Source organism: Gobio gobio, assembly GCF_949357685.1.
Source record: "Gobio gobio genome assembly, chromosome: 3".
Classification (NCBI taxonomy): Eukaryota; Metazoa; Chordata; class Actinopteri; order Cypriniformes; family Gobionidae; genus Gobio; species Gobio gobio.
In genome coordinates, this window is record NC_137099.1 from 44746249 (window position 1) to 44767624 (window position 21376).

Here is a 21376-nt window from a genome sequence, read left to right on the forward strand (position 1 = left end):
TTATCAGGATTTTAATTTTGAAGTGAACTAATCCTTAAATTCATTGAAAGTCTTTGGGGTGTGCTTGAGTAGACTTTACAGAGTCCTTGACTCCTGCATTGTCAATACAAGATCTTGACCAAAAATTGATGCACCTCTTGATGGAAATAGGTCAAGATCTTGTGTTGACAATGCAGCAGTCAAGCACTCCGCACTCTGTAAAGTCTACTCCAGCACATGGACTCAGAGGTGTCAGTTCATGTGTGAAAATGATTCTTTCTTTCCAAACCATTCTTTCACAGTTTGAGCCTGATGAATCTTGACATTGTCATCCTGGAATATGGCCATGATTTATCTTCCTACATGGTTGTTTAAATGAAAAGCTACACACTCCATCAATTACCGTTAGAAGAACTGTCGCCAAACATACAGTATAACATGCTAGAAACATAATAATCACTGCAATAATGATCCAATCATAGACTCTTAAGAATTTGCCTATTTCAATCCAAACAGTGACTTTTATTTTGGCTTGGCATTGTACGTCACAACAGGGAAGCCAATGCTATCGTAACTTCTGTTTCATGCCGTCTTCAATAGCTGAATTACCTTGTGTCGTGGACGTGGAATTCGCGGCAACCTAAATGGAATTTTCTTCGCCAGGCGACGCTCCATCTGCACGTAGCAGAAAGATGCCACTATGAGAGCCAGCAACAGCAGTCCGAGCTTGGCCTTAGAAAGGGATCAGAGAAAATGAGCAGCTGACTTAATCATCATTTTAAACATTGATTTTTAATTCCATGTTAAAATCTCCACATATTAGGGTGCAGTAACATATACCGATGCTCGGCGGAATTTTGCAGACGAAATCCAGTCATTTAATAGAAATCTCTGTGGTCAGGAGTTTCGTGTAAAGGCGAAAAAGTTCCCCAGGCAGTGTTCACTCATGTTCAAGTTGGCCATGCGAATGACCAATTGAAAGATTCTTGGTTTGAAAGTAGCTTCTGTGTGAGCTGTCCTTCATACATCGCTACACTAGCGACAATAGACTTTTGCTAAAATATATGTGACCACACCTTAGACAGGACTCCAGACTGCGACTAAAATGGCCACCAAAATTCCACAAAAAAGTGTGACAATAGTTTCATGCAGTTTCATCAAATCTCATCTTAATGCCAGTGCATGCCAGAGTTCTGTATGCGATAACACTACTGTCCAATTCACAAAACAAAAACTCTTATGCACTGGTCCTTCTTTAACAAGTTAAAGTGCGGTCACATTAGCGAAATTATCTATTGTCAATAGTGTAAAGATGTATAAAACACAACTAACACACAAGTCATTTGATAAAGGCAAACAAAGCAGCTTTCTGTTGGTCAACGTTGCGATGTCATATAACTGACTGAACCCGATGTGCAAAACTACAGGATCTTTTGCCGTCACACGAAATTGGCAATCACGTGGATTCCGTTTTGAAACAACTACTAGACAATGTTGACCAGCAGTAAATGTGATTGCGCCTTCAGTCAAAAAGTTACACGAAATGGCTTTGAACTTGCTCCTTTGAATCAAACTCAGTGAATTATTCAGAATCAAGTTGTTACTGAGTTTACAACTGACTTCCTCACTGAACCGTTAAGTTACTTTTAAAAAATATTTGATTTTAGCATTTTTTTTAAACAGGCAGAACTATTTCTTTTGGAACTATAACATTTTGGAAGTAATTTATACTAAATACACTGAACTAAATCACTTCTGAACAACCACCTGATTCTGTGATTTGTAAATTAAAGTTATTTTTGTTTGTCTGGCATCCTGTTACAGTAAGTGCAAAGTATGCAAACAAAACCTAAAGGCCTTACCCGCATAGGCAATGCAGACCAAAGGTAGACGATGAAGATGGCGATGGCCTGCCACCAGTGGTAGATGGTATAAACAAAGTCTAGTCGCTCCTTGTCTTCATACAGCATCCCCAGCAGAGCTACACACAACGTTATGTTAAATGTCATATTGTGACATTATGTGATTGCAATCCAATCCAACCTCTCCCAGATTCAGTCTAGATGGCTACTTCCTGTATGTTTTAAATGTATAAATGCCATTTGTACTCACTGCTCAGTCCAGTCTTGTTGAAAGCAGTGCCCAGACCCCAGAGGGCAGAGAGCACCAACAGATATGGAAGATTGTGAGGTGTTCTGGGTTGTGGCGACCAGCACATAAGGGTTATGATTAGCACAAAGTGCACGAAAGCTCCCACCAGAAGAATAACCGGCCTGGGCAAGCGCAGCAGCACCAGGGCCAGGCCCGAACAGATGGAGGATGACAAACCATATACCATAACCAACAACCACAGCTTCTCCATCCCGACCGAACACACTCCATATGACTGAGAAAGAGAGGGAGGGAAGAAGAAGAAGAAAGGTAATGAGTAATTGTGCGCTGTTACTTTAATAGCACAATTAATCTAAATACCAGGCAAATTGGTTTACTTGCTTTGTAGTTGCTTAAAGGGATAGTTCACCTAAAAATTAAAATTCTGTCATTATTTTCTCACCCTCATGTCGTGCCAAATTAAGATATTTTTAATGAAACCTGAGAGGTTTCTGTCCGTCCATTGATGGTTCAGCTAACCAAAACTTAAGATCATCAAGGTGTCATAAAACGAATCCATATCAATCGAGTGGTTTAATTCAAGTCATATCTCTTAAGCTCTGGGACCATTTTTGGGGATTTCTGCCTGGATTTGGCCTACCCAAATTTAATAGCTTCCCATACCCACACACAGTGGTCTAAATATACAATTTTTTTGGGGGGGGGCAAAGTGATGCATGTCAAAGTGATGCATGTCTCCAAAATGTAGAGACTCTAAGCTTTCAAATGGTACCACATATGAGGTCAGAGTTCCTCTACAGACATTTAAAATTAAAGTATATACTTGATGATGTAATTCCTGTACAGGGTCCGCAGAGTTTAAGTGGTTAAGACTTTTATTTACATCTAAAAAATGATCGAAACATACATATACATACAGTAAATGAGCAAGTTTGTGCGTGTCATGCGCTATAACAATCCTTGTTGGTTTACCAATGTAGTTTGTTCTACTAGACCCTACCAATGAGGTTTGTTCTAGCATGTGACACATTACACGAACTTCCACGTTTACTATGTATGATTTGCTCTGTGTATTTATATGTGAATAAAAGTAAACTAAATTAAATCTGTTCATCATATAAAGCGATCATATCTCTTTAACACTTTGATTAAACAGCTTGATTCATTAGGATTCATTTTACGTGTTTTTTTTTTTTAGACCTTTTTGAATCTTACAAGTTTTGGTTACATGGACTTTCAATGGAGGGACATAAACCTCCCAGGTTTCTTAATAAAATAATCAGTAACACTTTATTTTAGGGTTCAAATGTCACTGTTAATATATAGTCACTTATTAGCATGCATATTACTTTATTGCCTTATACTGCATGACCATATTCTACATCCCTTAATCCTACCCTATACCGAAACTTAACAACTACCTTTCTAACTATTCATTTATTGAGACAAAAGTCATAGTTAATAGTAAGTTAATAGTGAGAATTGGACCCTAATCTAAAGTGTGACCGAATTATCTTGATTAGTGTTTTGAAGATTAACCAAAGTCTCAGGGGTTTGGAATGACATGAGGATGAGTAAATAATGACAGAATTTTCATTTTTGTGCCAACTATCCCTTTAATATTGTAGAATGGTCTTGTTAAGCTAAAAATATTCAGTGCTGAGAGCCGACACTGTGTGACTTTTGGTATTCAGATTTTACCTGTATATTTGCCTACAGATTCACAGTCTATTTTCTCTCACCAGTATGAGTCCCTGCACGGCGAAGAGCACTTCAAAGCCAGAGTAGATGAAGAACGGACACAGCAGACGGATACGGTAGTCACGTAAGTGCTTGAAGGGCAGCTGGAAGATGTTCCCCCAGCCGATGCTGCGAAGGTCAATTTCCTCTGTGGGCCGATATGCAGCTCCACACAACACGAGGAACTATTAGGGGAACATTGGGAGCACACTGTTAAAAGGGATAGTTCACTCAAAAATGAAAAATCTTCTTCAATTTAAAAAACACTTTATACCTAAATATATGTTGATGATATCAAATGAGGGCAAGATTTTTAGATAATTTAATTCAGGTTTATTATAGTAAACTAAAACTAAAGCCATAAAAACTGTGTTGCTTAAAATAAAGTAAACGTTAACTGAAATAAAATGTTAGTTTTTTTTATATTTTATTTTATTTCAGCTAATTGCCAAGGCAACATTTCTCAGTTTCATTTAGTTTAACTTAATGTACTAAAATAACTAAAAATAAAATAGATTAAAAACTAAATGGAAAATATAAAAACTAATTCAAAATATTCATATCAAATAAAACATACTTAATTTCAATTGTAAAAAGTTAATTCAAAAACAAACATAACTGACGTGACTGATGTGATGCATCTAATGCTTCTACAGTGTATTTGATTTTAAAGCTATGGCTTTTAAGTGATAAACGATCAAATTTCAGTTGGTTCATCCCACAAAGACTTGGAATATAGTGCATGCGTCATATGGACCACTTGATATGAGAATTTTATGGTGCTTTTCGTCAATTTGGAGCTTGATAGTCATCGACTCGTTCACTTTCACTACATACAAATATTTCATAAAGAAAAGAAAGTCAGTCAAACTTTAGTTGAAGGTGTCCTTGTAACAGTGTAATTACCAATAAGTACTGAGTAATATAAATTATAAGTGTACTTACTCTATATTTAGGGTTAGGATTTGGGTTAACACTTTATTTTACAGTGTACTTGTTACATATGTTACATGTACTTACCATAATAATAACAATAGTAAATTATGCATAATTACATGCAACTAACCCTCAACCAAACCCTAATCCTACCCTAACTCTACAGTAAGTACATATAGTTCATTAATATTACTCAGTACTTAAATATATAATTACACTGTAACAATGTAACTGATTTGGTGTTGGGTTAGTGGGTTAGTGTAATTATGCATAATTTACTGTTATAACTAAGTGTTACCAGAAAATGTTATGGATTTGGAATAACTTGAGGCTAAATAAAAGATTTTCACTTTTCATTTTCTTCTTTATTTAAATTATCACTCGATTTCCCCCCCAAAAAAAGCCTTAAACTTACTTTGGCTCAATATATGTGAGAGGACTATCAAGGTAAAATTGCTGTTGGATATAAACTGTTTCTAGTGTTTTAATCACTGGTTTACTCCTAATTTTGGGGGGTATTTAAGATTATGTGGAGAAGAGAGATGTCATAATAGTGATAATAATGAAAACGTTAGTCTTACAATAAGCATGGCGAGGAAGGCTGCTCCCATGAGCACACTCTCCACCTCGATGAGCAGCAGAGAGCGAGGCAAACTGCGTAAGACTGTCTTATTGAAATTCTCTATCACCCCTTTCCCACCAGCTCCTGAGAGAGAGAGAGAGAGAGAGAGAGAGAGGATAACATGAGAAAAGAGAAAATAATGAATGTAACAAGGATGCAGCCATTTTAAATTAGAGTTTGATCTGGATGCATGAGGTGCATAGACTTCAGGCTGCTTCTTTCGTGTTTTTCACTATACAATATGGCAAGTGGCCACTTTCCACGTTAAACAGTGCTGCAGTGGTTTGGCGTGATTGGCTATTTTTAAAAAAGTCTTAACGTCATCTCTGTTGAGAGCAAGACATAGCCGAACATTGAAGGGCAGATGTGCTAACGCTCTGGTTTGCATCAAGTCAGAAGTGTGAATTTTCTAATTGCCAAATGACAGATTTTTTTTCTCCATCAGATCCAACTGACTGTAAATATTCTTGACACATTCGATTTGGTTTTTGCGAGGTATGAGCTCATTATTAACACATGGAACTAACACGCATTCAAGATGGTTTTGATAAGGTTTTTAAACAGTCAGTTTGGAATTTTTACCACTTTATTTATAGTATTTGGAAAATGTTATTTTTTTTGGTGAACTGTCCCCTACTGACAAACTTTAGAATGGCAGTGAATAAATACAATTTTGTATGATGTTTGTTATGTGATGCGATACAATTCACACATTTATAAGAATGGGTTATATAAATTATTTTTGGGGCCACTGCAAAAGGAGATTGTTCTTTTTCTGTCATTGAGTTACTCATTTTCCTTGCAAGTCTTGTAGAGCTGGTGTTCAAGCAACAGCTGCTGAGGTGAGATATTGCTTTTCCACAGTGTCAGAGTTTTTCTTGTTCCCTTTCGTTCAGTCACTACGACGTACGTTAGTGACTAACGAATGGGGTTTCGCTTAGAAGCCAATCATCTTCATCGTATTCAACAGCGCCCAATGGCAGTGCCAATGCCATGGGCATGCGGAATTTGCATGCGTAACTCCGCCCCACCTCGTGGGTATATAAGGAAGTACGCTGCGAACATCGCATTATGTTTCTGCTTTGGAGCCAAGAGGATCTCTTCACTCCTACAAGCCTGAATTCTGAAGTCTTCTCTTCAGTCTTCGAGAGACCAGCGGTTCTCCAGGGTGTTGGTGTTACGGCGCGTTCCAGCGATCTCATGCTGCCTGCCTGCTGATCTGTGCAGTGATCTGCAACAGCTGTGTGTGTGTTTCCCTGGGCGCTTCGGCACTCTGCAGAGCTTTCCTCTCACAAAAAGAGCTTGCGCGTGGCACGTCTTTTTCAAGACGGTTCGCCCGTGCACTTCCGGGTGCGATCGATCTCCGTTGCTGTCTATGGGCACATTCACTGCTCGATGTGTTTGGGCTTCAGCACGTTCGGGCAGTGTTTGTGGATGCGTCATGTTCCCACTGCGGGAACGTGACCATCGCGATGTTGCGGTCGAGACTCAGTGATCTCCGTGAGGAGAGAGAGTCCCCTCTGCCACACCCCAATCTACCGTCTCCGAGTGAGGCGGTACTTTGGCTGGTGGCCAGGGCGACCTGAGTGCGGTGCCGTGGTATTAAGAACCCCGACGATCATTCCTCGGGCCACGCCCCCTCTTGCACATTGCTTAAACCCGCGAGTGTTGGACTGAAACAGCGGCCCGTCTCTGACGCCTCGTTCGTTTCGTTCACGCTCCAGATAGCAGTGAGATGTCGATCGCCGCATCCCAAGGTGGGCTGGAGTCCTTTGGGGATGACGATTAGGAGTTGTGCTCCGCCTCCGGGTGTGTCAGCGCTGCCTGATCCGACCTAAGGTTGACAGCCATGTTATCTCGGGCAGCCGCGAGTCTCGCGCTGGTGTGGAACTCCGCCCAGTCGCGAGTGCTCGTGGTTGCGCGATTGGTTTTTGGGGACGGCACCCGACAGCTGTTGGGCCCCGCCCCCAATGCCTTTCGCTCCCGAGGTGCATGAGGAGATCACGCGGTCCTGGAAGTCCCCGTGCTTCCCGCGATCGTTTGGTGGCCTCCTCCACCTTCTCTGCCCTTGATGGGGCCGCGGCCTAGGGTACACTGGGGCCCCCTCACCCCCACTGTTGAACTCTCTGTTGCGCACTACGGTGTCCACAGAGGGCTTGACGTGGCGTGGTGTGGCTGTCCTAAGCACCCTCCCAAAGCCTGTGGGCTCGTCTACTTCGGTGGCGTGGTCCTGCAGAGCTACGGGCAGGCCGCCGCCCCGTTGCACATGCACAAGGGTGGAGCCGACCCAGGGCTCTTCATTGAGCTGCGTGCCGCGACTGATCCCGCCCCCGGGCGGTGAAGGTGGCCACACGCTCCCTGGGTCGGGAGATGTCCACAGCTGTGGTCCGGGAGAACACCTGGCCTTACCTGGTGATTTGGAGGACGTTGAGTGGGCCCGCCCCCTCAACTCACCCATATCCCAGGCTGGCCTCTTCGGCGGCGCGGCTGGGAACTGCGCCCAACAGTTCTCGGCCGCCCCAGAGCAGACTGAGGCTGTAACACGTACTGCCCCGGCGGCCAGCTGCTGCACCAGCCGCCGGCTCAGTCGCCTCAGTCCGCTCGCCGCCGAGGGCGCCCTCCCTCCTCCCGCCCGGCCCCAGCAGCAGCCTTCACCCGGGCCGCGCCGTGGAGGTGGTTGAGGATGACGCCCAGTCCGCTCCCCAGCCTGGTTAAACGCCACGCTGGAAGTGGACAACTCAGAGATGGGTTCCAGTTCTTCCCAGGGGATGGTAGCAGGGCCTCTCCTTCCCCCGGTGGAGGGCCGGGGGAAAATCCTTCCGCTGCTGGCCCCCGGGCTAGCAGCGCTTGGGAAGAACTCATGTTCCTGTCTCTGAGAACCCAGAGACCGGTGATGACAGTGCGCGCCTCCCACGGGTCCCGCCACTCGCATCCCTCTCTGTCGCCAGCCTCCTGGCAGAGCAGACCCCAGTGGAACGCGCGTCCTTCCCTGGTCTCCTCTGTCAGGACGCAGCCGTTAACCGCACCCCCACACCGGGACGCCCAACAGCCTCCCTTGTCCGGGTCGGTAACGCTGCATCGCTGCCCCACTCCGGGTACACCTGTAGTCCGATTGACCCCGCTGGTGCAGTTCCTGGGAGCCTGGCTTCAGATTCCAGGGCTGTCCCGCTGGGTCGCGAAGACAGTCAGGTGCGGCTACGCGATTCAGTTCGCGCAGGTTCCTCCCCGCTTTCGGGGAGTCCGTTCCACTATGATCGGGGCTAATGCCCCCGTCATGCGAGCGGAGGTTGCCACCCTACTGGCGAAGGGTGCGATCGAACCTGTCCCTCCAGCCGAGGTGAATTCCGGGTGTTACAGCCCGTACTTCATTGTACCCAAAAAGACCGGTGGGCTTGACCGATCCTGGACCTGCGCGTCTTGAACCGTTACCTCCACCGGTTTCCGTTCAAGATGTTGACAGCGAAACGCCTTTTCGAAAGTGTTCGTCCAGTCGATTGGTTGCAGCGATCGACCTGAAGGACGCCTACTTCCATGTCTCCATTCTACCTCGACACAGACCGTTCCTACAGTTTGCTTTCGAGGGGCGGGCATATCAGTACGCAGTTCTACCATTCGGGCTATCTCTGTCCCCTCGCGTCTTTACGAAGATTGCCGAGGCAGCCCTTGCGCCCCTTCGGCAGCACGGGGTTCGCATCCTGAATTACCTCGACGACTGGCTCATACTGGGTCACTCTCGAGAGCAGGTTTGCGGACACAGAGATTGGTGCTCCATCACCTAGCCCGTCTGGGCCTTCGGGTCAACTGGGAGAAGAGCAAACTTTGCCCCGTGCAGAGGATCTCTTTTCTCGGTATGGATCGACTCGGTCGCCATGTGCGCGCTGCTTTCGAGCGAGCGCGCGCAGTCTCTGCTGACTTCCCTTCGACAAGTCGAGGGCAAGAGTGCGGTTCCACTGAATGGTTTCAGAGGCTCCTGGGGCATATGGCATCTGCAGCCGCGGTAACGCCGCTCAGATTGCTTCATATGAGACCGCTTCAGCACTGGCTACGCGATCGAGTCCCGAGATGGGCATGGCGGTCTGGCACGCTCCGGGTTCAAGTGACTCGGGCCTGCTTACAGACTCTCTCCCCGTGGTCGAACCTCAGTTTTCTACGGACCGGAGTGTCCTTAGAACGAGTTTCCAGGCATCTTGTTGTATCAACAGATGCGTCATCCATGGGCTGGGGTGCCATGTGCAATGGACAAGCAGCCGCGGGCTCCTGGATAGGACCCCAGCGCCTTCTGCATGTCAATTGCCTCGAGTTGCTGGCAGTACGGTTCGCCCTGCACCGCTTCCGAGCGTTGCTGAAGGGTCAACATGTACTAGTCAGGACAGACGACACGGCCGGGCGGTCTACGCTCCCGCCGTATGTCTCAACTCGCCCGCCATCTCGTTTTTTGGAGTCAGAAGCATCTGAGGTCCCTTCATGCTGTCCACATCCCGGGAGTCCTGAACCGTGCAGCCTACGAGCTCACGGCTTCAGCCACTTCCTGGAGAATGGTGACTCCATCCCCAGACGGTCCAGCTGATATGGGAACGGTTCGGCGACGCACAGGTAGTCCTGTTGCCTCCCAGGACTCTTCCCATTGCTCCCTGTATTATTCCCTGACCTATGGTCGGCACGGATGCACTGGCGCACAGCTGGTTGTCGGGGCTACGCAATTTTGCGTTTCCCCCAGTGAGCCTTCTCGCACAGGTACTGTGCAAGATCAGGGAGGACAAGGAGCAGGTCATGTTGGTCGCCCCATTGGCACGGCCGGACCTGGTTCTCAGAACTGCTACTCCTTGCGACAGCCCCTCCCTGGCCTATTCCTCTGAGACTCCTCACTCAGAGACGGGGCACCTTTTGGCACCCGCGTCCAGCGTTCTGGAAGCTCCACGTGTGGCTTCTGGACGGGACGCGGCTGGTTTGAGTAGCCTCCACCTGCGGTGGTCGCTACCATCACTTCCGCTAGGGCAGAGTCTACATGACACCTCTATGCGTTGAAGTGGGACCTCTTCGTCACATGGTGCTCTTCCCGCCAGGAAGACCCCTGGAAATGCCCGATCGGGTCTGTGCTTCGTTTCTCCAGGAGGGGGTGGGACGAAGGCTGTCTCCTTCCACCCTTAAGTGTACGTGGCCGCAATATCTGCCTACCACGATCTCCTGGGAGACAATAAGGTAAGTAGCAGCACGACCTGATCATCAGGTTCCTGAGGGGGGCGAGGAGACTGAATCTTCCTCGCTCTCCTCTCGTTCCCTCTTGGGACCTCTCAGTAGTCTTAAGTGCTCTGTAGAGGCCTCCCTTGAGCCTTTGCGGTCGGCCGAGATTAAGCTCTTGTCTATGAAGACGGCTCTGCTGACCGCATTGGCCTCGCTTAAGAGGGTCGGGGACCTGCAAGCATTTTCGGTTGACGAAGCGTGCCTTGAGTTCGGGCCGGCTAACTCTCACGTGATCCTGAGACCCCGGCTCGGATATGTGCCCAAGGTTCCTACCACTCCGTTCCGAGATCAGGTGGTGAACCTGCAAGCGCTGCCTTTGGAGGAGGCAGACCCAGCCTTGGCATTGCTCTGTCCAGTACGCGCTCTCCGCGCCTACGTAGACATGACGCAGTGTTTCAGGACCTCAGACCAGCTCTTTGTCTGTTATGGTGGAGAGCGGAAGGGAAGCGCTCTCTCAAAGCAGAGGCTGTCTCACTGGATAGTGGACACCATTGTTTTGGCAAACCAGCAGCAAGGCCGACCATGTCCCCTTGGTGTGAGGGCACACTCCACCCGGAGTGTGGCCTCCTCTTGGGCTCTAGCGCATGGCGCCTCGCTAACAGACATCTGCAGAGCTGCAGGCTGGGCGACACCCAACACATTCGCCAGATTCTACAATCTCCGAGTGGAGCCAGTGTCCGACTATGTACTCGCCCCTACGGGTGGCCGGTAATGGGCCAGGCTCAGGTGTCTTCGCTTGCTCGCCATTCCACTCCCATGACTGGATACGTGCGATATTTTCCTCAGGTGAGCTCCCCGAGAGCCCTGAGCTCCTCCAGCACTGTCGACGCCGACATCAGTTCAGTCTGCCCTTTCGAGCCCAGACCCTCATGTCCGGCCAGGTGCTCCGTGTGCATGGTTCCCCTCCGGCGACCCCCACACGAGTATTCCCACCATAAGCCTCCTCAGTGAGCAGGTGTCTTTCCCTTGGCAAGTCCCTGCCACCCCTAGGGTTAAAAATCCACCTTCGGCTGGTACCCTAGAGATCTTCCATATGCAACCCTCAGCGGGTCATATGTGTATTCTCTAAGTCCTCCCTACGGTAGGCATCTTGGCATTCCCTCACTGGGATATGCTTCCCAGTGTACCTTGGTAATCCTGTGATAAGTGGGAGTCCTAGGGCCTTAAGTGGCGGGATCTCACACTTACGCAGGGCACTGGATGACAGCTGAGTGGCGCTGTTTTACAGGTTCCCCCATTCGTTAGTCACTAACGTACGTCGTAGTGACTGAACGAAAGGGAACGTCCGGTTACGTATGTAACCCTCGTTCCCTGAGGAGGGAACGGAGACGTACGTTTCCTTAGCCACGTCAGCTGTGCTGCCTGGAACGCGAGGAGTTCAGTCTTGGCTCCTGCAGCAGTAACATAATGCGATGTTCGCAGCGTACTTCCTTATATACCCACGAGGTGGGGCGGAGTTACGCATGCAAATTCCGCATGCCCATGGCATTGGCACTGCCATTGGGCGCTGTTGAATACGATGAAGATGATTGGCTTCTAAGCGAAACCCCATTCGTTAGTCACTAACGTACGTCTCCGTTCCCTCCTCAGGGAACGAGGGTTACATACGTAACCGGACGTTTTTATGTTTTGTTGCTCCTTTATACATATACACTATATTGCCAAAAGTATTGGGACAACCCTCCAAATCATTGAATTCAGGTGTTCCAATCACTTGCATGCCCACAAGTGTATAAAATCAAGCACCTAGGCATGCAGACTGCTTCTACAAACATTTGTGAAAGAATGGGTCGCTCTCAGGAGCTCAGTGAATTCAAGCGTGGTATTGTCTGAAACTATTGTTAATTGTTAATTTTGTCTTTAAAATGATGAAGTGTGTGAAATAAAAAAAATTCAAAAAAAATTCAAAAAAAAAAAAAAATTGTGATAGGTTGCCACCTGTGCAAAAAAAAGTCCATTTATGAAATTTCCTCACTACTAAATATTCCACGGGCAACTGTAAGTGGTATTATAACAGAGTGGAAGCAACTGGGAACAACAGCAACTCAGCCACGAAGTGGTAGGCCACATAAAATCACAGAGCGGGGTCAGCGCATGCTGAGGCACACAGTGCGCAAAAGTCACCAACTTTCTGCAGAGTTAATAGCTACAGACCTTCAAAGCTACAGACCTTCGTGTGGCCTTCAGATTAGCTCAAGAACAGTGCGTTGAGAGCTTCATGGAATGGATTTCCATGGCCGAGGAGCTGCATCCAAGCCTTACATCACCAAGTGCAATGCAAAGCGCCGGATGCAGTGCTGTAAAGCATGTGCCACTGGACTCTAGAGGAGAGTCGAGAATCCCGCTTCTCTGTCTGGCAATCCGATGGACGAGTCTGTTTGGCGGTTGCCAGGAGAGCGGTACTTGCCTGATTGCATTGTGCCAAGTGTAAAGTTTGGTGGAGGGGGATTATGGTGTGGTATTGTTTTTCAGGAGTTGGGCTTGGTCCCTTAGTTCCAGTGAAAGGAATTCTTGATGCTTCAGCATACGAAGACATTAGGGACAATTTCATGCTCCCAACTTTGTGGGAACAGTTTGGGGATACCATAAAGTCATGGATGAACGAGTTTAGTGTGGAGGAACTTGAGTCCCGACCTCAACCCAATAGAACACCTTTGGGATGAATTAGAGCGGAGACTGCGAGTCAGGCCTTCTCATCCAACATCAGTGCCTGACCTCACAAATGCGCTTCTAGAAGAATGGTCAAAAATTCCCATAAACACACTCCTAAACCTTGTGGAAAACCTTCCCAGAAAAGTTAAAGCTGTTATAGCAGCAAAGGGTGGGCCAACTCCATATTAAACCCTACGGATTAAGAATAGGATGTCATGTGCATGTAAAGGCAGGCGTCCCAAAACTTTTGGCAATATAGTGTATATAGATACCTATGTATACCTTATGTATGGTGTGGTAGTTTCATAGATATTTTTTATAGTTGTTAGAACTCCCAGAAATATCCAACAAAACATATAAGTGAAACCAGCAGCAGCACTTCAGAATGTCTTGAATACTTTATAAAGTTGTTTTTGACTCTTCTAGTTCTACATGACTGATTCTACATGAATCAAGCATGTCAAAACTCCATAAAAGGATATGAGAACTAATGCTATGGAAATGTCATACTGAGCATCTGCTCGTGAGCCTTTTAAAATGGCAGCGTGTAAAGCTAAAAAGAGGACACAATCGAGAAAGAGAGCATTTTACCACACTGTGTGACTTTGAAGAGAGTATGATTGTAATCATTCAGATAGTTATTGAGGAACAGCACCATGGGGAACTCGGCAAACACGAAACTCAGCTGCAGGGAGAGAAGAGAGACAGAGAGTGAACACTATAAATAACTGCATGTTAATGCACAAACCCACATATGCAGCCGGCATCTGACACATACACACACACACGCAGCTGTGAATACATATAAATTCTTCAGTTATGATGGCAAAGTGGAGAGCACAACTAATTACAGGTTAACTATTACTACTTACAGCCTTTCACACACATTAGAAGTGCCTTGAAATGGCTTATCTTAACTCACATGGAAAAAAATGTAGAAAACGGACTGGAAAATGATGATGTAAGAATGGAAGGCTCCTTTGGGGGGCTTCTTCTGCTCCTGGACATGTTCGTCCTTATAGTTCACATACTCATAGTACTGCTGGGCCATTCTGATAAGCACACAGGTGGGAAGTTAGATACTGAAAGAAAATAGCTGAATAACTGAGTAGTGAGCTTTTGGTCATGCTAAGACAATGTGAGGGTATATACAGCTGAGAAACGCTTGCTAAATAATCTGAAAAATAATGAGCAAGCAGATTTCCCAAATATTTCCTGTCTACCAACTCACATTGGAAATCAACCTACAAATGGCTTACAGTAACTGCAAAACAGAACTAGGATAAGTTTTTTGTTTGTTTAAAAAAATATTACACAGCTAAAGATTCACCAATATTACAATTCTGCTCGATAACAATGAACAAATACCAGTAATAATTTCACATTAAGGCCAGTAACTTCAAAATATATACACAATATCAACTGAAAGAGATACATTTAAAACAAAAAAAATCTCAAATATTAGCCAATAATCCATATGGTAACAATAAATCTTGCATCACAGTTGTGCCTGCAGTTTTAGTTCAATAAAATACTGTAAATGCCAAAAAATATGCTTAAAATTAATGACACGTACAGTACCGTTCAAACGTTTAGGGTTGGTTAGATTGTTTAATGTTTTAGAAAGAAGTCTCTTATGCTCACCAAATTTATTAGATCAAAAATACAATAAAAACACTAAAACAGTAATATTGCACAATATTATTACAATTTAAAACAACTGTTTTCTATTTTAATGTATTTAAACATTTTAATAAATTCCTGTGATATTCATCATCATTACTCCAGTCTTCAGTGTCACATGATCCTTCAGAAAGCATTCTAATATGCTGATTTGCTGCTCAAAAAACATTTCTTAATATTATCATCAATGTTGACTAAGGCAACATAAGGCTGTGCGATATTGAAGAAAAATTCGATATGCAATACCTTGTTAAATAATGCGATATTCGATATGCGATTCGATATTGCTTTAAGTGTGTAAAATCTATTTAAATCATATATATTAAAAATTATTTAAAAACTGAGAATGATACCATTTATGTGTTTCACATTCTTTCTGGGAAAAGAAAGCATCACTACAACTTCTGAAAGTGACCAGCAGTGTTTTAGCAAAAATTAATGTCACAAATCTGACAATATAATTTTAACATCAATGTAAACAAACAAAAAATGTAATGCCAATATTTAAATACCAAAAACTCTTTGCTCGACTTGGTAATATACAGTTATATTAACCTAAAACTTAACATCAAGAACATCCAGGTAAACAAAGACACCTGAACTAGGGGTGGACCATTATTTTTGTTATTTTAATTTATCTTTGTTATTAAAAATAAGAACTAAAAACAGTAGTCTTCACATTAATTAAATATACACTGATACATAATAAAGCTGTACTGTCACTTTAAGACCTAATGCACGGATCCTATTGACACACATTCGGTTTCTTTCCCCAACTGATATCATTCACATTCAATCGAGACTGCTTTCCAAGATGGCTCCTGTCTGTATACGCGTAATGTACTGTCTTTATAAAGTATCTTCTTATTAAACTGTTTGTACACTTACAAAGTTCTCAAAGCTTCGGTTTGCATGTAGGGACCCTCATTATGCTACCGTGTTAGTGTGAGACTATTTTGAGCCTTGTTAGTGGTATTAACAAGCGATTTAATTTTACTTATTATATGCCCCATATACTAGCGTTATAAGCTAATTTGTTTTTAGAGATAAAACTCTTTACATTCGATTTTCATGAAAACGCATCCCAGAGAACGATCTACTCGGTAACCATGTGTTAATTACCCCTAGGTTCATTTTTCACCGGAGTTGTCCTTTAAAGCATAACCGACTGTGTTTACATAAACACTCGTCAGTCATTTTGACATTACAGTGTGTGTATTTGACGGTTCGAGTGTGTAACAAGGCACAAAACAGAACTGAAGGGATCACACGCTTTCAGAGAGGCGGCTTGTGTGCACGTTTCGGTGTGTGTCAGACAGCAGACAGCGCGAGACTGCAAGGAGTTGTTTTTCGCAAGTTATTGTGTTTAATAACTCTTTTTAATGTCAAGCAAGTCACATAAGTAACAGTCGTGTGCCCAGTCTATTCTCTGCTATATGCGTCGACCTAAAACGTACACTTTTCACAATGTTGAAGTAGCCTATTAAAATCATTCAGATATTGCGTGCGGTTGCGATATGCATATCGTGATATGTACATTTGCGATATTTCGATAATCACGATATATTGTGCAGCCCTAATGTTGACATTGTTCTGTCTAATATAGTATTCTCTTTCAGGATTCTTTGATGAATAAAAAGTCCAAAAGAACAGCATTTATTTGAAATAGAAATCTTTTGTCACATTATACATTTCTTTGTCACTTTTGATCAATTTAAAGCATCCTTGCTGAATAAATGTTTTAACGTTTTTGAACACCCTAACCTGGTAATGTAGTTTCCCAACGATGCCCACAGAGGAACAATGACAACACCAATGGCCACAGCTGATGGTACAAGAGTGTAGTATCGCTCCCAGTAATTGGTTGAAACAAAGAGAGCATAGATGCCTGAAGCCAGGAACATCATCCATTTAGTCCCCAGAAATCTGAGGAAGAATTTGAGAAATAAACTTCAATTAGAGGGGAAAGACTGTAATTATCATCACACATCATTTTTAGTTTCCACCATGGGTGTGAGAAGACCTTTAGTGCCAAAACTGCTCAAGCATTAAGTGGACAGTAGATGAAGAAGTGCTGCTAATAACTGTGTAGCTGGGTGACAAACTTGCTTACTTAAACTTTATTGTCCCCAAAGGGGAAATTCTTTTCCACAGCACTGCACTTGTTTAACCCACACAACAACATAACCAACATAATACAAAATACATACATGTTTTTTTTTTTTTTAAAGTCAAGGTAACACTCAGCGATGTCTGTTGTTAAGGTGATGGCTGAGGGAATTAGGCTTCTTCCAAAGCGAGATCCCTATACCTGCACCCTGAAGGCAGTAGGGCTAAATATTCGTTAAGTGGATGTGTGGAGTCCTGTTCTATTGAAATTGCAATGTGTGTGATCGCTTTGTTGTTAAGTTCTGTGAGGTTGTGTTGGGAGACCTATAACTTTCGCAGCAATATTGGACACCTTTGTGAGTTTGGTCCCTGTTTTTAGCAGAAAGCATATTAAAGAAACAGATAGAACAATAGAAACAGATAGAAAACAAACATCCAAAGAACCAAGCTAAATGAGCAAAGCCGAATAATGTAGGTTGCATGAGCATTGCGAACTAAACAGAAATGCAAGGACATCATTCTACCTAATGAGCACTGGTGTGTAGAGCAAGCCGACGATAGGCGTAACGTTGATGCCCATCAGCATTTTGTTGTCGATATCCTCCAGCCCTAAGGTGCCATACTTGACCTCTCGGTACGTCTCATCGTAGTGCAGAATTAACTGCATCTGTAACAAACCTACAGAGAAACAATTTGTGAAAAAGCAGGCTCAACACTCCCAAAACCTTCTTTTACTTTTGGCATTAGACAAGAGATTCGTCAGCTGTCCCTCGATTTCACAGACCAAATGAGACATCTTTGAGCGTGCGCATGCCAATGAACTTGCTAAAAATGACCAGATGAGTGAAGAGTCAGTCAAGTATGCCATCCACAAAGCATGTCATATTCATTGGCATTGCATGGGAGCAGACAGTGCATAATGAAATCCCACTGAAACAACAGTGTGACACAAGTAGAGTCCTACTCAATGTCGTATTTACAGTGGAATCTTTTTATACAACAGCGCGCGCAGACTTTGTAGAGTATGAGGTCATCGCTCGACTGAATCATATCGTGTGCCTGTGGTGTGTGATGCGCAATGGCTGACCCATGTAAACGCTGTAGATGATCATTCCTCCGCAACTGGCCCCCACCACGTTCTTCACTACACCCAGCCTCTTTCGTCTGTAGTACTTGCGCTCCTCCTCCTCCTCATCGTAGTCAGGATGTGGGCCGAGAAACTCCTCCACCTGTTAGCAGAAGAAAGGTTCAAAAGTCTCAGACCACATTGAAAATGTATTACGCAACACATTTATATTATATTGAATTTGTATTCAATTTATATTTCCTTTACACTTAGACAAAGTGTCAGGATTTTGTCAAATTTAAACAAAGAAAAGTGAAGATGGAAAGTGAAGATGGAATATTTGAGACTGCAGTATTTAGCACATTCATGACATTGACTATATGAACTTGATTTTTTGTTATTATCCTTATTCAACTTTTCACTCAAGTTGTTTTTGATCAAATATAGTTACACGCAAAACTTATGCAGCGAGGATGGATAATTAATTTGATTAATCATCGATAATTATATTATTAATAAATTATCAAATTAATTATAACAATTAATTCATTAATTTGATCAAAAGTTTAATTTATAAAGTTACTAATATATATATATATATATATATATATATATATATATATATATATATATATATATACATACATACATACATACATACATACATACATACATACATACATACATACATACATACATACATACATACATACATACATACATACATACATACATACATACATACATACATACATACATACATACATACATACACACATACATACATACACACATACATACACACACACAATAACTGCTGTTTTTTTTAACTTTATATTTATTAAAGAATTCTGAAAAAATGTATGATGGTACACAAAAACAATTAACCCGCAAAATGGTTTTCAATGTTGATAATAGTAATATTAATGAATGTTGAGCAGCAAATCAGAATATTAGAATGATTTCTGGAGGATCATGTGACACTGAAGTCTGGAGCAATGATCATCACAGGAATAAATTACATTTTAAGATATATTAAAATAGATACATGTAACATTTATTTTAAATTGTAATCATTTTTCACAGTATTACTGTTTTACTGCATTTTAAAAATATGAATTATTCCAAACTTTTGACTGGTAGTGTAAATGTTTAAATTATCTTTAATTCGGTCATTTGTAAAGTAAAACATTGCAATAAGTATATAAGAACTTTTGAACTTTCACTATACGAATATCAGCGAATTTGATTCGTGCATATACATTTTGAGAAAAATATTATATTTAATATCTATTTAAAGAAAAAAAAGGAGGATGCAAGATGGCTTAAAATTATATTAAAATAATCTAACTCAAAAGACGTACATGTAAAATTACATCATATTTCATGTTCTATTATCATATAAACAATTGTTGTTTATATTGAAGAACACAGTTCTAGAAACCATATAGAATCATTAAATTAACAGAGGTTAATTCTTTAATCTATTGTTAAATAATTGTAGAATTATTAAATTATTTTCTGCTAACAAAAAGTTTCAAGCAGTTTGTCGTCAATATACCGAAAGTGTCAAAAGGTTTTAAAAACTTTATGATGCCAAGCCCCCAAATATGATGAACTTTTATGAGGGACCCACTTCCTAAAAGCTATCTATTTTTATTTAGGCCTATGAAAAAACATTTAAACTGTTAGATAAATTGTGTGACATTATAAATACAAAATATTGTTTCCAAACTGAATAAATTGGCTATAACCTACTTAATGTTGGATTTAAAACCCGAAGAAAAACATTTTTCAATTAAAAATTATTTGTATAAGCATCTTTCACAATAAATCTATGCAAGCAGCTTACATACTGCCTTACAACCCCACTGAGCAAGATAAAGGGGACTCACTAGAAAGATACAAAGCAACCATATATACTGGAAAGTAGCCTATGTATGTGGCAAGAAAGGAGAGAGAAAATTTGAATGAAACAGAATGTTGGGTAGACTTTATCCATTTTTGCTTTGTCTTTTTATTTTCTGGGGACCCCATAGAACATTCTGGAGGACCCCAGTGTGAAAACCCCTGCCGTAGCCTACGTGAGCATGTTAGCATGGTTGAGGCTACCTGTCCTTGTATGTTTCCTTCAGGACCGGGCAGCTGCACTTGATCATCTCCTCCAGCAGGGGGCGCGTCGTTCACTTCAGCCTCGCTGTACACGTTATCTTCAGTGATCACTGCTGCCATCTGGCGGCTGCACTGCTCTCTAACCACACGAGTAATGCAGGGAGATCATGTGTATGAAAGGTAAAAAAATTACGATTTCAAAAATAAAATAAATCACAATAAATGCTAGTGAAGCAAAGAAGAGGACAAAAATATGAAAATGTAGCCATTGTATGGCTGTAATATTATATAAAATAATACATACATTTTGTATTTGGAGTTAATAAAAACCCACATTTTGTGGGCAGAAAATCTAAAACAAGTGTAACGTTACAAAACCAATTAATTCGCTGTAAACACCGCGACATTTTAAGACATTTATAGGCAATGTTGTATATCTAGTGAAGCTTGACGACGCCGTCATTCGAAGCAAACATTAAGCATTAACTAAGAGCAAATATAACTCACCAAAGTGGTAACAATGAACTTCGCTACAGCGACAACCTCTGCAAACTATTTTATTTGATTAAAACTCAACTTTAAGAAACTTGTATCGAGTCTCTAATAAAACTTTCTCCTTATAAACAGTTGCGTGTGGGTTTTATTAAGAAAACAGAGAAGGAAACGAAAGTGTCCTCCCTAGTTCCCCATTTTCTTAAAGAGATAGTGTCTCGATATGTAGCCTATGCACATACAGTATGACACAAACCGACTGGAAGGCAGTCTGCTTTGCTTCTCCTGCTCAATGTTTGTGAAAGGAAATGAATGAGGAAAAGCTAACATTGCATCAACATAAGAAACTATTTTACACATGCTATCTCATTTTAATGTACAATGAGAGCTTGAAATAAAAGTGCCTTTGGAAGTAGGAAAATTACCATAACTTTAAAAAAATACTTACCCTCATGTTGATCCAAAGTGGATGTTTTTTTTTTTTTATGGAATAATCTTCAAGCAGCTGTTTTCCATTCAATGTTAGTTTTTAGTGACATTAGCTGCATTCAAAATCCCATACTCTCAAGTAGGTAGTGGTACTTCCTTGAACAAGTAATTACTTCACAACAACTAATAAAAGTATGTTCTAT

At 42.6% G+C, this 21376-nt stretch overlaps 1 protein-coding gene across 2 annotated transcripts in view; it reads right to left on the bottom strand.

Annotated features, from left to right (window-relative positions):
- The window catches only part of unc93b1 (unc-93 homolog B1, TLR signaling regulator), a 34440-nt gene extending 13411 nt beyond the window's left edge, over nt 1–21029 (bottom strand). The window contains exons 1-12 of one of the 2 annotated variants that reach the window (XM_079812391.1): nt 20760–21029; nt 20253–20391; nt 18162–18303; nt 17599–17752; nt 16730–16891; nt 14205–14334; nt 13874–13967; nt 5349–5473; nt 3834–4016; nt 2092–2365; nt 1842–1960; nt 589–711 (exon numbers count right to left, since the gene is read on the bottom strand). In XM_079812391.1, the coding sequence (XP_079668517.1) occupies nt 589–711; nt 1842–1960; nt 2092–2365; nt 3834–4016; nt 5349–5473; nt 13874–13967; nt 14205–14334; nt 16730–16891; nt 17599–17752; nt 18162–18303; nt 20253–20372 (1626 nt within the window). In that variant the 5' untranslated portion in view covers nt 20373–20391; nt 20760–21029. The remainder of the gene's footprint in view (nt 1–588; nt 712–1841; nt 1961–2091; nt 2366–3833; nt 4017–5348; nt 5474–13873; nt 13968–14204; nt 14335–16729; nt 16892–17598; nt 17753–18161; nt 18304–20252; nt 20392–20759) is intronic. The other variant, XM_079812392.1, reaches the window with a different exon arrangement.
- Between the last annotated feature and the right edge of the window lie 347 nt (nt 21030–21376).